The sequence below is a fragment of the Pseudonaja textilis genome, chromosome 17 (genome assembly GCF_049901715.1).
Source record: "Pseudonaja textilis isolate UNSWEBS1 chromosome 17, rPseTex1.2, whole genome shotgun sequence".
In the NCBI taxonomy this organism is placed as follows: Eukaryota; Metazoa; Chordata; class Lepidosauria; order Squamata; family Elapidae; genus Pseudonaja; species Pseudonaja textilis.
In genome coordinates, this window is record NC_142006.1 from 2,808,289 (window position 1) to 2,824,432 (window position 16,144).

At 50.5% G+C, this 16,144-nt stretch overlaps 1 protein-coding gene across 1 annotated transcript in view; it reads right to left on the reverse strand.

The window, feature by feature from the left end:
* NR5A1 (nuclear receptor subfamily 5 group A member 1) overlaps nt 1-2,045 on the reverse strand; it is a 28,992-nt gene extending 26,947 nt beyond the window's left edge. Inside the window, 1 exon segment of the mRNA XM_087914767.1 lies at nt 1,944-2,045. Within this exon segment, the coding sequence (XP_087770893.1) occupies nt 1,944-2,045 (102 nt within the window).
* Nucleotides 2,046-16,144: the final 14,099 nt, after the last annotated feature.

Below are 16,144 nucleotides of genomic sequence, written 5' to 3' on the forward strand. Positions count from 1 at the left end.
AAAGGAAGGTGTCCTTTAGCTAGAGGCGGCCTTTTTAAGGGGGCAGCCCCCTTCTTTAAAAAGGGGTAGGTGGGTTGTTTGGGAAAGTGGCCATTTCTTCTCCCCCCACCCCGAAAAAAAATAATCTATCCAATTAAAAAAACCCCGCAAAATCAGGATTCAACTAGAAAGGGGAAGAATTTTTTTCCGCATTCGCCCCCCACAACCTTCAAATCTAAACCCCTCTCCCCCCTCCCAGAAAGAACCCCAAGGAAGCCTCCCCCAGTTGCAGTTTGGCCCTCGGAGAGCCGCGCTCCACCAAACCGGCCCGCGACCCCTCCGAGGGGCTTGGGGTGGGGGGAGGGCGCGGGAGCCCACCTTCGCTTCGCTTTCGTTTCTAAGCAGAGGCGCCATTTCGCTCTTTTATTTCTTCCCATCTCAAAAATATTTAGGAAAAAATAAATGTCAACCTCCCTCCGGTCCAGTCCGATCCGGGAGGGGGCCCCCCGAAATGAAACTCGCGGGGTTTTAATTGCCCCCTCCCCGAATATATATATATATATATATATTAAAGGAGGGGAAAAATAAGAGACTGGCAGGGTCCCTTCCGCGTTCTTGGAATGCCGTTCGCTTCCAGCTGCGGATGGAGAAAGGGAGGCGTTGGAGTCGAAGAGATTCTCCCTCCGTTTCTTCCCAGTTTTCCCTCCCCCTCTCCTCTCTCTTTCTCTCTCTCTCTCCTACTTTTTTCCCCCTTCACCCCTTCGGTTTGTCTTCAACCGTTCGACCTCCCTCTCTCGCCTCTTCCCAGGAAAATCTTCCTTCCCCAGAACCAAAGGAAAGGAAAGAAGGCCGGAGTGAAGCCGAATTAGCTGCTGCTTCTTCGCCGACCCGGGACCAAAAATAAAATAAAAAAATAAAAAAAAAGAGGGGGAAGCGCTCGTTTTTAACATCTGGATCTCCAACGCGTTTTTGGGGAGCGTTTTTTTCCCCGCGGGTGGGTGCGTGGAAGGATTGGACGCCCGGTTTAAAAATAAAATAAAATAAAACCAAATCCAAAGAGAAGAGGCGGAATTCGTTGGGCACTAAAACGGCCCAATTCAGGTCAACTCAATGGATTTTGAAATGAATCTACGGGGTTTTCGGGGTCCGCGCGGAATCCTGGGGAGCGGGGGGGGATCGCGAAAGGCTGAGCTCGCGCAAGGCGCCCAACCCACCCAGGTGAGGAAACGCCTTTTTAAACGAATCCTAAAGCGACGCAAAATAAAAGAAGGAGAAATACTTCCTCGCAGAGGCGACCGCTCGGGCTTCTCTTCCACCCGACTGTTAAAAAAATCTGCTTTAAAAAAAACCCCAAAAAACCCCAAAACCAAACCTACACACAGGATGGGAGCAGGTTTGGGGTGCTCAAGGCTGCACCCCCGCTCTGCCTCCTTCCAAGAATTGGATCAGCAGAGACGACAAAATTATTTTAAAAAAAAAAAAAACAGAAACCTGCCACCGAAAAAGCAGTTTGTTAATATTAATCATCATGAAGGTGATGATGAGGATTCCTTGCCGTCAAGAGGGGAAAAAAAATAAAAACCCTGACTAGATCCCCGCCGGTAAATGGATCCGGAGCTGCGGCTGGATCCCGGGCTTCCTTGCCTCTCCAAACCCCTCTCTCCCCCGTCTGGGGGGCTGGGGGTGCTAGAGAGACCCCCCCCCTCCTCCAAACCTCCGTCTTCCTCTCCGCAGAAGCCGCCGACAGCCCCGAAGGCAGGTCTGCGCTGTGGCGGCGGGTCACTCGCGACCCTCCTCCCGGTTTTCGTTGACAAACCCTAATTTATGATAATTCCTCCGGCGGCGGCGGCGGCGGCGGCCTCTCCGCGGAGATTGGCGCGCAGTTCTCGGGGCGCTCGGCCGGCCCCGAGTTGCGCTGCGCGCCCACCCCGCCGCCTTCTTCTTCTCCCCCCCTCCTCACCTACCTTACAACTTTCGCAGGTCAGCAGCCCGTAGTGGTAGCCGGAGACCTTATCCCCGCAAACGGGGCACAGCTCGTCCAGATCTTCGTCGTACGAATAATCCATCACCTTTGGCGGGGCCTGCGGGGAAGGAGAAGAGGAGGCCGGGCAGCGGCTGCGGGTGGGGGGGAAGACTCTCTCTCTCTCTCTCTCTCTCTCTCTCTCTCCCCGGGGGGAAAAGAGGGGAAGGAAGGAAGGAAGGGAGGGAGGGATGCCCCGACGAGCGGCGGCCGAGAGAGTGGGGGGCCAGCGGGCAGCGGCCTCCTTTATAAAGCCTTGCGGGGACGCGTGCGGCGCGGCGCGGCGCGTCCGCACCCTTCTCCTGCGGGCAGGGAGCAAAGGAGCCCCCACTCCCTCCCTCCCCGTCGGGGAAGGAGGGCATTGAGAGGGCTTGGCTCTCCGCTGTCCTCCCCCCCTTTCCCGGGGGGGCGGGTTTGGCTAGAGTCCACCCCCCACACACAAACACACATACACACCCATACACACGTACCCGCCACCCTCCCGCACGTCCAGGCACCCAACGGGAATGGCGGCCTCCGCCCTCTCGGTCCAGGGGAGGGAGGGGACAATTGCCTTCCCGCAAGACCAGCCCCGACGGAGCGCACCGGTCGCTCCAGGTAGCCGGCCGACAGGGCTGCGGAGGGGGGGGTGTTCCTGGCTGGCAACCAGACCCCCCACCCCAGAGAGAGAGAGCTAAGGACAAGGCCGCGGAGGGTGTTCGGGTTTCCCCCACCCCTCAAAGGGGGGCTCCGAGACTCCCACGCGGATTCCCCTGGTGGAAAGGGGGCCACTTCCCAGGTGAGATGAAGTTTCGACCAACCTGGTACCTGGAGGTTTGGAAGAGAGACGGAGGAGAAAACGCCGCCTGGTGCGTTTGTGGGTAAAATCGGGTGAATTGAGGTGTTTGTCCTTGTCGGCGGTTTTTTTTTTTTTCCCACGCAGGAAAAAACGACAACAACCCCCAACACACACACACCTGGCCAGTCACTCTCTGTCCCTTGGACGCCTAACTTCCGCTTTCAGCTGCCTCTGTGGGGTGTTGGGACACAAGTCCCACCGCTCCCGGCCAACAGCTGGACAAGTCAAGATGGAAATTGTAGTCCCTTGGCTGAGCAGAAGGCAAAGGCGCCGGGAGCATAAACGGTTTCTCCGCCCGAGCTGGGGGGCGGGGGGAGGCGGACTCTTCACACCGGGCGGGTTTGCTGAGTAAACGTGCGTTCGAGCTAGGGCACCTCGTGGGAGAGGAAGGAAGGAAGGAAGGAAGGAAGGAAGGAAGGAAGGAAGGAAGGAAGGAAGGAAGGAAGGAAGGAAGGAGATGAGAATAAGGAAGGAGAGAAGGAGGGAGGGAAGAAGATGAGGGAAGGAAGGAAAGAGATTAGAATAAGGAAGGAAGGAGGGAGGGAGGGAGGAAGATGATGGATGGATGGATGGAAGGAAGGAAGGAAGGAAGGAAGGAAGGAAGGAAGGAAGGAAGGAAGGAAGGAGGAGAGAAGGAGGAGGAAGAAGATGAGAGAAGGAAGGAAAGAGATTAGAATAAGGAAGGAAGGAAGAAAGGAGGGAGGGAGGAAGATGACCAGAGGGAAGGAAGAAAGGAAGGAGAGAAAGGGAGAGGAAAGATGACAGAGGGAAGGAAGGAGAGAAGGAGAGAAGAAAGATGACAGAGGGAAGGAAAGAGATTAGAATAAGGAAGGAAGGAAGGAGGGAGAAAGATGACCAGAGGGAAGGAAGGAAGGAGAGTAGGAGAGAGGAAAGAAGATGACAGAGGGAGGGAAGGAAGGAAGGAAGGAGAGAAGAAAGAAGATGACAGAGAAGGAAGGTAAAAGATTAGAATAAGAAAGGAAGGAAGGAGGGAGGAAGGGAGGAAGATGACAGAGGGAAGGAAGGAAGGAGATGAGAATAAGGAAGGGAGGTGGGAGGGAGGCAGAGAGGGGGAGAGAGAGAGACAGAAGCGGGCAAAACACGTGTCCTCACAGACACACAACCTCCAAACTGGTCGGTCTTAACAGAACTGACTCTGGCATTAATTCTATCACACCAGGCGAGGAATAACGAACGTGGCGCTGCAGGTTTAAACCAGCAATACAGAATATTGGGGGGTTTCATTTCCTCTTCTGCCCTCTTCTGCTGACTTAAGGGGAACACGCGGGAGGGGGAACCCCGCTTTTCTTGACAAACACCCCCCACTCTCCGCACGGAAAAAAACCCGCGATGCTCAGGAAAACTCACATCCCTTCCGGGATGGGAAGAGGATCCTGAACTTCGTTTGTCCAAAGAAGGGGACGTTTCCTTCCTTCCCACCCACCCCGTCTCCACCCTTCCTCCCTTGAGCCGCGGGGTGGGAGCCTCCAAAGGTCATCCAAACGCTTCCGAAGGCCTCTGTGATGCCCGCCGCTGCCATCTGGCGGTCTGCCCACCCCCCTTTCAGCCTTGCTCCTCCCCGGGGCAAGAAGCTTGCTCGCCTCTCTCTCAACGAAGCTGTTCAATGGCTGCAAAAACTCAGTGTGTGTGTGTGTGTGTGTGTGTCTGTGTGTTCTTTTGCTGTGCACAGAAGGCAGGTGTTGGTGTACAACTGCACCGCGGGTGAGATTTTGGCTCCCACGGCTCTGAATCACGCATGTGTGTATGTGTGTGTGTGTGCTGGCGCGCAGGCGGTAGAAGACGACCGCTACCGGATCCTTCCCAGCCCGCAAAAAAAGAGCTAACAAGCCGGAGAAAGAGAAGGAAAAAAAACGACAACCAAGAGAAGTCCAAATGCCAGCCAGCCCGGGGATTCGGATTCGAAAGCAAAGTCAACCGAGCCAAAAAAACGAAAGAGCCGCCGCCGCCGCCGCCGCCCAGGAGAGCCTTGGCCCAGGTGCCCATCGCCTCCTCTCCTCTCCTCCCGGACCGGACCGCCCAGCCTCTTGAGAGGTCAAAAAAGCCAGGACCAGGTGACCTCTTTTGGCCTTCCCACCGAAAAGAGAGCCTTCTTGAACATCTGGGCCCTTGGAAATCTAGCCTCTGGAGGAGCGGGCTGGGCTGCTGGCGCTTTCCTTGCAAGGAAGTTGGTTGCCCTGGTGGTCGGAGTGTGCACTCCCAATATTTTTACACACACACACACACACACTGACAATCGCAAACACCTTTTCCCCATCCTTTGCCTTGTGCCTCCCCAAGGGACACACACACACACACACGCACGCACACACACAACCGCCTTGTATTGTCTTCCTCCAGAAGCATTTCCTGCGTGTAAACCCAGCCTCCTCTGGAGGGGAAATGGCGGCCAGGAGACAACCAGAGCTGCGCGTGTGTGGGGAGGGGGAGAAAGGCCTCCTTAATCATGGGGAACCCATAATAGCTGGAGAGCCAGAGTGCTCCTGAGCGTAGGTGGAGTTGCCCCTCAAGGCCAGCCTGAAGCTGCAGGGCCGAATCCGTTCCGAGGCAGGCGGCTTTGGCCCCGTTTGGGGTTTGCATTGGGGTCTGTCCAGATGTGCAACCGGTTGGAAGGCCGCTAAAGGGGCAAGTAGTCCAACATCTGGGAAACCACAGGCAGCGGCCATCACCCCTAGCTTGGTTAAAGGGATGGCACGGCCCTCAACAAACTTTGCAGATAATACGTGGAGGGGGATAAGTCGAGAAAACAATGCGGGAAAGTCCAATCTCAGCAAAAATTGTTCCTCTCTGTTCCATGGACGTCCCTCATGGCACGTAATTCAAGAGGCAAAAACAAAACCCCATCTGCCTTTGAACATTCCCACATCAAATGCAAAGACCTCAGGGAGAGGAAGCCAAATCACGCTGAAACTGACCGGCCTCAGGTCAGTTGAAGAAACCGAGAAGGTTAAACAGGACATAGAAGGAAAAGAAAGCCACCTCGCAGGAGACTTGTTCCCTGAAGCCTGAGAGAGTAGGACTATAACTGCCATGGGCCTCCTCTTGAAGGAATCTGGATTTCATGGAAGAATTTGGAGAAGTGTGGGCCAGTTAAGGATATAGAGTTGAGCTTCTGAAAAGCTGAAGAAGACTCGGGCATTCTCCTATCCTGAAGCCGAGATCCAAAGCAGACCGAGAAACCTCCAAGTCCCTTCCTTGGAAGACTAAAATAACTTTTTCTCTCTCTTACAAGGACCTTCCTTCTCTTTCGGACTCTGGAATTTGGGATGGAATGGGAGAAGGAAAACCACTCTAGCAGGCCGTCTTTCTCCATGAGCCCACCTGAAAACAGAGGTCTCAAAACACAACCTGCTTGCGGTGCCCAGATGTGAGTAGGAATCACTTTCTATATTTTGGGGAGGAAAAGGTTGGTGTAGGGGGTGCGGGAGGGAAGGTTATCTACCGAGAAGCCGCTATGGTGCTTCTGGTGTGGAGAAGTCTCAGCCTCTTTCTAAACAAAACCTCCCCTTCCCTGTATCAAAGCAAGCGGTGGAACTGGGATCTGGTGTTGGGGGGGTCCCACCACGGGGGAAGAAAACAGCCTCAAGATCTGGGCCTCAAGGGAGGTCCCTCCTGATTAAAGATGGTAGCCCAAAGAAGATGGGGGGAAAGAACAGACTGGCCAAATTCGCCGGCAAACAAAAGTCTCACCAAGTATGAAAAAAGATTCTACTTCCAGTTCCACCGGGGTCTTATTTCGGGAGCCAAGATCTTCCAAGCAGGCCACCTCGGCCTAAATGGAGAGATTGGCAGACAACGCTACCGGCTCCTATCCCACCTCATCCCTCGCTCGAGACCGGAGGGCGGGGGAAAAAAAATATTATCGCAGAAGTAGATAAAAGTACAATTGTTGCAATGACCTTGGCATTGGCTGTTATCAATCACTTACTTGGAAAGTAGCCCTCGGTTTCTCTCTCTCTCTCTCTCTCTCTGCTGATGACCCCACCAGCTTCTCCTTAGCTGTGAAGTTCTCTCCAAGAGTGAAAGTGGCTGAGGGCCAAAGCTTTGGACTCGGGTCTTAATCCGGATGGAGCCACATTGGAGCCCACTTTTCGCGGCACGACTGCAGATCCCACTCCCAGGTGGATCCGTGGGCGCGCTTGCCCTGGCAAAGTCGCAAGCTCTTTTTTAATTTTATTTTTTTGCCGGACACTCTTAAGTCCAGTCCCCGCCTCCAAATGGTGACCACGGTAGATTTGAAAATCTTGCTCCATTGGTTTCCTCCACGGCCACGTGACGGTGCTAGCAACAGAAAGGGAGAGGGGAAGAGAAAAAGAAAAAAAAAAAAAACCAGAAAGAAGAAGAAGAACCGAAATTAAGATACAAAACCCCAGTTCATAAACCAGCATCAGAATGTGGCAGCCGAGAAGATAAAAAAGACCTTTGCCATAGAAAAAGCAACACAAGAAAGAAACTTGTTAATAGATGGCGGAGGGAGGGGCCGCTCTGTGGACAGAGAACATTTTTTAAAAAAAATTGAGGGAAGGAGGGAGGGGTTGGATTTATTGCTGTGGTCCTGCTGGCCTGAACAATTTTTCTTTCTGTGTTCACCCCTTCAAGAGCTAGAAGTTTAATCCCATCCTGGTTCAACCACCACAGAGGCCACAAGAGATGCCAGGGAGTCCATTTTGGCTCTTGTGAGCTATTTTTTTTGGGGGGGTGTGTGTGTGCGTTTTGTTGGACCTCAAACCTACCTTGTTTTTAAATAGTGTCTTTTGCAAACAACAACAACACAATCCTTCCCTGTGCAAAGGCAGTTGCGATGCATCGATGAAAGAAATGCATTTTTTGTCTACAATTGTATCCAAGCCATATCTGGGTTGGAGATGCCCACTTGCGTGCCAAGAATAATGACCCTTTGCAAAACGGCTCTGTGGGATTTGCAGATTCAAAGGATAGATAGATAGATAGATAGATAGATAGATAGATAGATAGATAGATAGATAGGATAGGATAGGATAGGATAGGATAGGATAGGATAGGATAGGATATATAGGATATATAGGATAGGATATATATATATATAGGATTCTTTGCCCCCTTCTAAAGATAGATAGATAGATAGATAGATAGATAGATAGATAGATAGATATAGATAGATAGATAGATAGATATTTGTTTTCTGAGGTTATAGATATAGATATAGATATAGATATATAGATATAGATGATAGATAGATAGATAGATAGATAGATAGATAGATAGATAGATAGATAGATAGATAGATAGAGATATAGATATTTAGAAGGGGGCAAAGAATGCTGCGCCCTAGCAAAATTTGTCCCTTGATGGGAGACGCATCCAGGAGGTCCACCAAAAGGCATCCAGATGTTTTGACAGCGGTCCAAAGGATGGAGCAATGGCACTTGCCCAGGGGAAGAAAATGAGACAATGAACCAAGCATGGGGAATGGAGAAGGCTTGGCTAGGTAGGGTGATGTCCATCTTCCAGAAGGTCACGGTGAACCCACCATCTCCAAGGAGGACATGAGATGTGACTTCACAACGCCAGAAAATTCAGGTATTTCTATCTGAGTGGAATCCTAGCTAATCCAGAATGAGTTCTGCCTCTTCTCAACATCATCCCAAATCTTAGGAGTTCCAGCCAGAGGAAGTCAGGATTGGTCCCCAAATCCAGCCGTGATCTCCTTCTAAGCAGGCTTGTTTCACCACTACCGAGTTTTAAATGATCAGACTTTGGAGCCCTAGTGGACAATTCCTTAAATATGAGCCAGCCCTGTGCGGCAGCAGCCAAAAAAGCCGCCACAGTCCTTGGTTGTATAAACAGAGGCATAGAATCAAAATCACATGACGTGTTAGTACCACTTTATAAAGCCTTAGTAAGGCCACACCTGGAAGGCTGCAACCAGTTTTGGTCACCACGTCACAAAAAAAAAGATGTTGAGATTTTGAAGGGGAAAAAAAAGTGCAAAGAAAAGCAACGAATTAAAGGTTTAAGGCCTGGAGATTAAAACATACGAAGAACGGTTGCAGGATTTGGGTCTGGCCAGTCTAGAGAAAAGAAGGACTGGGGGGGACATGAGAGGAGTATTCTAGTATTTGAGGGGCTGCCACAAAGAAGAGGGAGAGTCAAATTATTCTCCAAAGCACCCAGAGGGCAGGACAAGAAACAATGGATGGAAACTAATCAAAGCGAGAACCTGGAATGAAGGAGAAACTTAATAGAAACTTAATAGTGGGACAAATAACCAGTGGAATGGCTTCCCTTCGGAAGCTGTGAATGCTTCCTCACTGGAGGCTTTTAAGAAGAGACTGGACGCTCACTTGTCTGGGATGGGATAGGGTCTCCTGCTTGAGCAGGGGGCTGGACTAGAAGACCTCCAAGGTCCCTTCCAGCTTCTGTTCTGTTCAATTAAATTCCATTCTATTCTATTTTATATTCTATTCTTTTCTTTATTCTGTCGTATTCTGTTCTATTCTATATTCTGTTCTATTCTGTTCTATTCTATATTCTGTTCATTCTATTCTATATTCTGTTCTATTCTTTTCTTTTCTATTCTATATTCTGTTCAATTCTATTCTATATTCTGTTCTGTTCTATATTCTTTTCTTTTCTATTCTATTCTATTCTATATTCTGTTCTATATTCTTTTCTATTCTATTCTATTCTATATTCTGTTCTATTCTACATTCTGTTCTATTCTTTTCTTTTCTATTTTATATTCTATTCTGTTCTATTCTATATTCTGTTCTATTCTGTTCTATATTCTATATATTCTATTCTATTCTATATTCTGTTCTATTCTGTTCTATTCTATATTCTGTCCTATATTCTATATATTCTATTCTATATTCTTTTCTATTCTATTCTATTCTATATTCTGTTCTATTCTACATTCTGTTCTATTCTTTTCTTTTCTATTTTATATTCTGTTCTATTCTGTTCTATTCTATATTCTGTTCTATTCTGTTCTATATTCTATATATTCTATTCTATTCTATATTCTGTTCTATTCTGTTCTATTCTATATTCTGTTCTATATTCTATATATTCTATTCTATATTCTGTTCTATTCTTCTCTATTTTATTCTCTGTTCTGTTTTATTATCTATTCTGTTCTATATTCTAGTCTATACTATTCTATTCTATTCTTTTCTATTCTATTCTATATTCTGTTCTATGCTACACTCTGTTCTATTCTGTTCTATATTCTATTCTATATTCTGTTCTAGTCTATTCTATTCTATATTCTGTTCTATCCCATATTCTATATTCTTTTCTATTCTATATTCTATTCTATTCTATATTCTGTTCAATTCTATATTCTGTTCTATTCTTTTCTATTCTATATTCTATTCTATTCTTCTCTATTCTATTCTATATTCTGTTCTATCCCATATTCTATATTCTTTTCTATTCTATATTCTGTTCAATTCTATATTCTGTTCTATTCTATATTCTGCTCTTTTCTATATTCTATTCTATATTCTGTTCTATATTCTGTTCTATATTCTATTCTATATTGTGTTCTTTTCTTTTCTTTATTCTGTTCTGCTGCTCAAACGGTCAGAAACGGACTCCATGAGGGCAGTATGAGGGCCCGACGTCCACAGGTGGGGGTTGTGCTTACAGCCCAACACCGTGCAGGACGTTTGCCATTTGCCAGAGAACACCAAGATTGGCAAATTCGCCACTGGTGCCCTGAGCTCTTCACAGATGAAAGCAGGTTCACAACTGAACACATGTGACAGACGTGACAGTGTCTGGAGGCGCCGTGGAGAACGTTTTGCTGCCTGCAAACATCCTCCAGCATGACCGGTTTGGCAGTGGGTCAGAAATGGTGTGGAGTGGCATTTCTTTAGGGGACCGCACAGCCCTCCATGTGCTCGCCAGAGGTAGCCTGACTGCCATTAGGTACCGAGATGAGATCCTCAGACCCCTTGTGAGACCATATGCTGGTGCGGTTGGCCATGGGTTCCTCCTAATGCACGACAATGCCAGACCTCATGTGGCCGGAGTGTGTCAGCAGTTCCTGCAAGACGAAGGCACTGATGCTATGGACTGGCCCGCCCGTTCCCCAGACCTGAATCCAATTGAGCACACCTGGGACATCATGTCTCGCTCCATCCACCAACGCCACGTTGCACCACAGACTGTCCAGGAGTTGGGGGATGCTTTAGTCCAGGTGTGCCAAGGCTCCCTCCCCACCCGCCAAAGAACACGGGCTTGTTGCTAAGCAACCAGGACTTTGCCAGAAAGTTCAGGCTTCCCGTGCCATCTGCGGGGAGGGCTTCTCTGCCCCTCGGCTGCCCTCGCCCCCCACCCTCTGCCCTCGGGCTCTCCTGCAGGATGCCCCCCCATTCTCCCACCCAGAGGGCGTGGGGCCCCCAACCTCGACAGCTCTCCTCGACAACCCTTAAATTTGCGATGGGGCTGAGTTGTCTTTGGGAACCGCACCCGCCAGCTTCCTCGATTAACAGACTGGGAAGGGACCTTTCAGGTCATCTAGTCTAACCCCCCGCCCAAGCAGGAGACCCTGCACCATTTCTAAACAGATGGCAGTCCAGTCTCTTCTTGGAAGCCTCCAGGGATGAAGCTCCCACAACTTCCAAAGGCAACTTCTATTCCATGCGTTGATTGCTCTCACTGTCAGGAAATTCCTCCTTATTTCCAGGTTGAATCTCTCCTTGTTCAGTTTCCCTCCATTCTTCCTTGTCTGGCCTTCAGATGCCTTGGAGAATAGCTTGACCCCCTCCTCCTCCTCTCTGAGGCAGCCCCCCAAATATTGGAAGGCTGCTCTCCTGTCTCCCCTGGTCCTTCTCTTCCCCAGACTAGCCAGGCCCAGTTCCTGCAACCGTTCTTTATGTTTTAGCCTCCAGTCCGCTAGTCAACCATTCATCGCGCAGATATTGGCCTGTGATGTGGAGAATGGTGGGGTTGGAGCTGGCCTCACCCAGCGAGGGACGATGCCCGCCGGCGGTGGGGGCTGAGCACCCGCAGAGAGCTGCAGTGTGAGCTGCTTGCATTCATCTCGAGAGGAAGGACCCCCGGGCCCCTCCCTCTCCTAGGCCTGTTCCCGACATCCCAGCTGAAAGCAGCGGCAGCAAAAAAGCAAAGGAAGAGAGAGAAGAGAAAGAGAGAGAGAGAGAAAGAGAGAAGAGAGAGAGAAAGAGAGGAGAGAGAGAGAAGAGAAAGAGAGAGAGGAGAGAGAAAGAGAGGAGAGAGAAAGAAAGGAGAGAGAAGGGAAAGGGAGAAGAGATAAAAGAGAAAGAGAAAAAGAGAGACAAGAAAAAGAGAGAGAGAAAGAGAAGGAGAGAGAGAAAGAGAGGGAGGGAGAGAAAGAGAGAGAGAGAGGGAGAGAAGAGAAAGACAGAGAGAGGGAGGGGGAGAGAGAGAGAGAGAGAGAAGCAAGAGAGAGAGGAGAGAGAAAGAAAGGAGAGAGAAGAGAAAGAGAAAGAGAAAAAAAGAGAGAGACCAGAAAAAGAGAAAGAGGAGAGAGAGAAAGAAAGGAAGGGAGAGAAAGAGAGAGGGAGAGAAGAAAAAGACAGAGAGGGAGGGAGGGAGGAGAGAGGAGAGAGAGAGAGAAAGAGAGAAGCGAGAGAGAGAAGAGAAAGAGAGGAGAGAGAAAGGAGAAAGAAAGGAGAGAGAAGAGAAAGAGAGAAGAGATAAAAGAGAAAGAGAAAAAAAGAGAGAGACAAGAAAAAGGGAGAGAGAAAGAAAAGGAGAGAGAGGGAGGGAGGGGAGAGAAGAGAGAGAGAGAGAGGGAGAGAAGAGAGAGAGGGAGAAGAGAAAGACAGAGAGAGAAGAAAGAGAAGAGAAGAGAAAGACAGAGGGAGGGAGGGAGGGAGGGAGAGAGAGAGAGAGAGAAGAGAAGAGAAGAGAAGAGAAAGACAGAGAGAGGAGGGAGGGAGGGAGGGAGAGAGAGAGAGAGAGAGAAAAGAGGAGAGGGTTTCCGGCTGCATCAGAGGTAATTATCAGCCAAATGCCAGATGTTCGGAGACGGTGCCAATGTCAGGAGAAATAAATCTCGGGAGGGTTCAAGGCCTCGGCTGGGTGGCTTCAGAGGCTTCAGCTGCTCAACCCGAGAGCAGAAATGGCGCCCGAGTCGAGCGGCCACTTCCTCGGGACGGGCTACAAAATCCGGGCCGGCTATTTTAAAGCCACTGGAGTTTTTTTTCCTCGGGGGTGGGGGAGGTGGGGAGGGGAGTGGGAGGGCGGGGCACATCCTTTGCCAAGTTTGGGCCTTCTGCCCCTTCGGCCCTGCTGGAGAGCCTCGGCTGTCGGAGGGAAGTCAAGGCAGGGAGGGGGTCTTCCATGAAGACCCCTCCCCCTTTTTTCCCTGGGGGGAGCTGGAGACACGGCGGGGGGGTCGCAGAAGGAGGGGCACTGTGGTCAACCCAGAATTCTTCTGAAGCGGGTTCTTAAAAAGTTTTGCGTAGAAGGGAAGGAGCTGGAAGGGATCCTGGAGGTCTTCTAGTCCAGCCCCCGGCTGAAGCAGGGTTGGCTTATTCCACAGGTGGTTGATCGTAGCAGAATTTGCCCAGAATGGTATAAGGAGACTCCCACCTTGAGCAGTGGGTTGGACTAGAAGACCTCTTAGGTCCCTTCCGACTCTGTTATTCTGCTATTAACCTATACCTAACAAACATGGGAGGGATCATCTAGTAGTGCAACCCACCCTCCAGCCAAGCAGGAGACCCTACCCCATTTCTGACAGGTGACAGTCCAGTGTCTTCTTGAAAGCCTCCAGGGATGAAGCTCCCACAACTTCCAAAGGAAACTTCTGTTCCATTAATTGATTGTTCTCACTGTCAGAAAATTCCTCCTTATTTCCAGGTTGAATCTCTCCTTGTTCAGTTTCCATCCATTATTCCTTGTCTGGCCTTCGGGTGCCTCGGAAAATAGCTTGACCCCCTCCTTCTCTCTGTGGCAGCCCCTCAAATATTGGAAGATGCTATCCTGTCTCCCCTGGTTCTTCTGTTCCCTAGACTAGCCAAGCCCAGTTCCTGCAACCGTCCGTCGTATGTTTGAGCCTCCAGTCCCCGCATCACCCTGGTTGCTCTTCTCTGCGCTCTTTCCAGAGTCTCAACATTCTTTTTATAGTGTGGTGACCAAAACTGGATGCAGTCCTCTAGGTGTGGTCTTACTAAGCCTTTGTAGAGTGGTATTAGTACCTCTCTTGATCTTGATTGGATCCCTTTGTTAATGCAACTTAGGATTGCATTATTGCATAGCTTGCGTAGCTTGACCCCTTCCTCCTCCTCCTCTCTGGGGCAGCCCCTCAAATATTGGAAGGCTGCTCTCCTGTCTCCCCTGGTCCTTCTCTTCCCTAGACTAGCCAGGCCCACTTCCTGCAACCGTTCATTTTGGAGCCTCCAGTCCCCTAATGGGTTGCTCTTTTCCAAATATCCAAGCTCAGCCATGGCCTAGAAGGTTTTCCTTCTAATCCAAGCAGCCTCCTTAGCCTTCAGTAGCCCAGTCCTTCTTTGGAGCCAGCGCAGCCTTCCCTGGGGGAACCACCATCTCATTTCTTTCTAGAAGAACAAGGGCACCACACTGGGATCTTCCACATGCCGTGCATAGACTCTAAACATGGGGTTTTTTTTAAAAGGAACTTATGGGTGCGGGGGGGAGGAGGAGGAAGAGGAGGAGAAGGGGAAGAAGAAGAGGAGGAAGAGGAAGAGGAGGAGGTGGAGGAAGAGGAGGAAGAGGAGGAGGAAGAGGAAGAGGAAGAAGGAGGAGGAAGAGGTGGAGGAAAAGGAGGAGGAGGAAGAGGAGGAAGGAGGAAGAGGATGAAGAAAAGGAAGAGGAGGAAGAGGAAGAGGAGGAAGAAGAAGAGGAGGAAGGAAGAACAAGAGGAGGAGGAAAAGGAGGAGGAGGAAAAGAAGGAGGAGAAAGAGGAGGACGAGGAGAAGAGGAGGAGGAAGAGGAGGAAGGAGGAGGAAGAGGAGGAAGAGGAAGAGGAGGAAGGAAGAGGAAGAGGAGGAAGGAGGAGGAAGAGGAGGAAGAAGAGGAGGAAAAGAAGGAGGAGAAAGAGGAGGAAGAGGAGAAGAAGAGGAGGAAGGAGGAGGAAGAGGAGGAAGAGGAGGAGGAAAGAGGAAGAAGAGGAGGAGGTGGAGGAAGGAGCGGACTCTCTGAGAAGTTCTGCAGGCCTTCCTGGCAAGCTGTCCACCATGAGCCTGGAGCAGGAGGCCAGGAACATCCGCGTGCAGAGATCCTGGCAGGATGTGCGGAGTTCAGCCTTGATATTTCATGGAGACCAAGAGGGAGAGAGATAAGGCCCCTATCTCCATCCTCTCCCGGTTATCTGCAGCAGGGTTCAGCCTCTTGCCTCCGCCACGTTCCTGGAACGTGGCTGGAGCAGGTGTGGCCCGCCCCACAGGATGCGCAGAGCTCCTTTCCCCGACGCTTGCCAAAGGGGGGTCGAGTCCCTGACTCCGGTGAGAATTCCTTGGACCGAGCAAACGCTCCAGATGCCTCAGCCTTGGGCTGCTTCTTCGCAATGGGCTCGGCCCGGCTTGCGGTCAGCGGTCTCTCCCAAGCCCCCTGCCATAGCGAGGAGAGCCCAGCCCAGCCCAGCCCAGCCCGGCACAACTCGCTTCTCCTTGGCAACTGCCAGGAGCGCCAAGCCAGCTGGAGGTCAGAGCGACAGGCTCTTGTTGCCTCTGGAGACGCAGCAGCAGCGTGCCAAGGTTTGGAAGCCAAAGCTCGGACCTCTTTCTGGAGACGATGCTGCTGACACGGAGGCTACGCGTAGGACGGACGTAGCCTTGGGGTGCCGTCCCACAGCCAGATGCGCTTCTTGGCTCACGTTGCAGGCGCCCTTTTCTGCAAAAGGAAACGCCAGCCAGGTTGATTCCACCTTGCCCTGAAGGAGGGATAGGGGTGAGGGAGGAGGCTGGTCCTGCCCTCTGGCTGCACAAACGGCATTTGGCCCTCCAAGGGCGCTCCACGTCATTTTGACTGCATCGTTGCGTCCTTCGCCTGCAAAGCGAGCTGGGTCTCCAGGCCTGGTTTTTCTCTTGGCGGGAGGATATTTGAGGCTGTGCCTTTTAGATGCTTTCGATCGCATTTCCATCACTTTTTTAGGCTGTGCTTCGGGCTGGAGGCCAAAACATACGATGGGAACAGGGTTAGGCCTAGTCTAAGGAAGAGAAGGGCAGCGTGACGTGGAAAGTTGATTAACGTCATACGAATATAAATTTAAATCTAAGAGACACAAGGCGATGGATATTGTGCATAAGCAAGCTGTACCAACCGACACACTGTGTAACTGAAAGAAGGTTTTA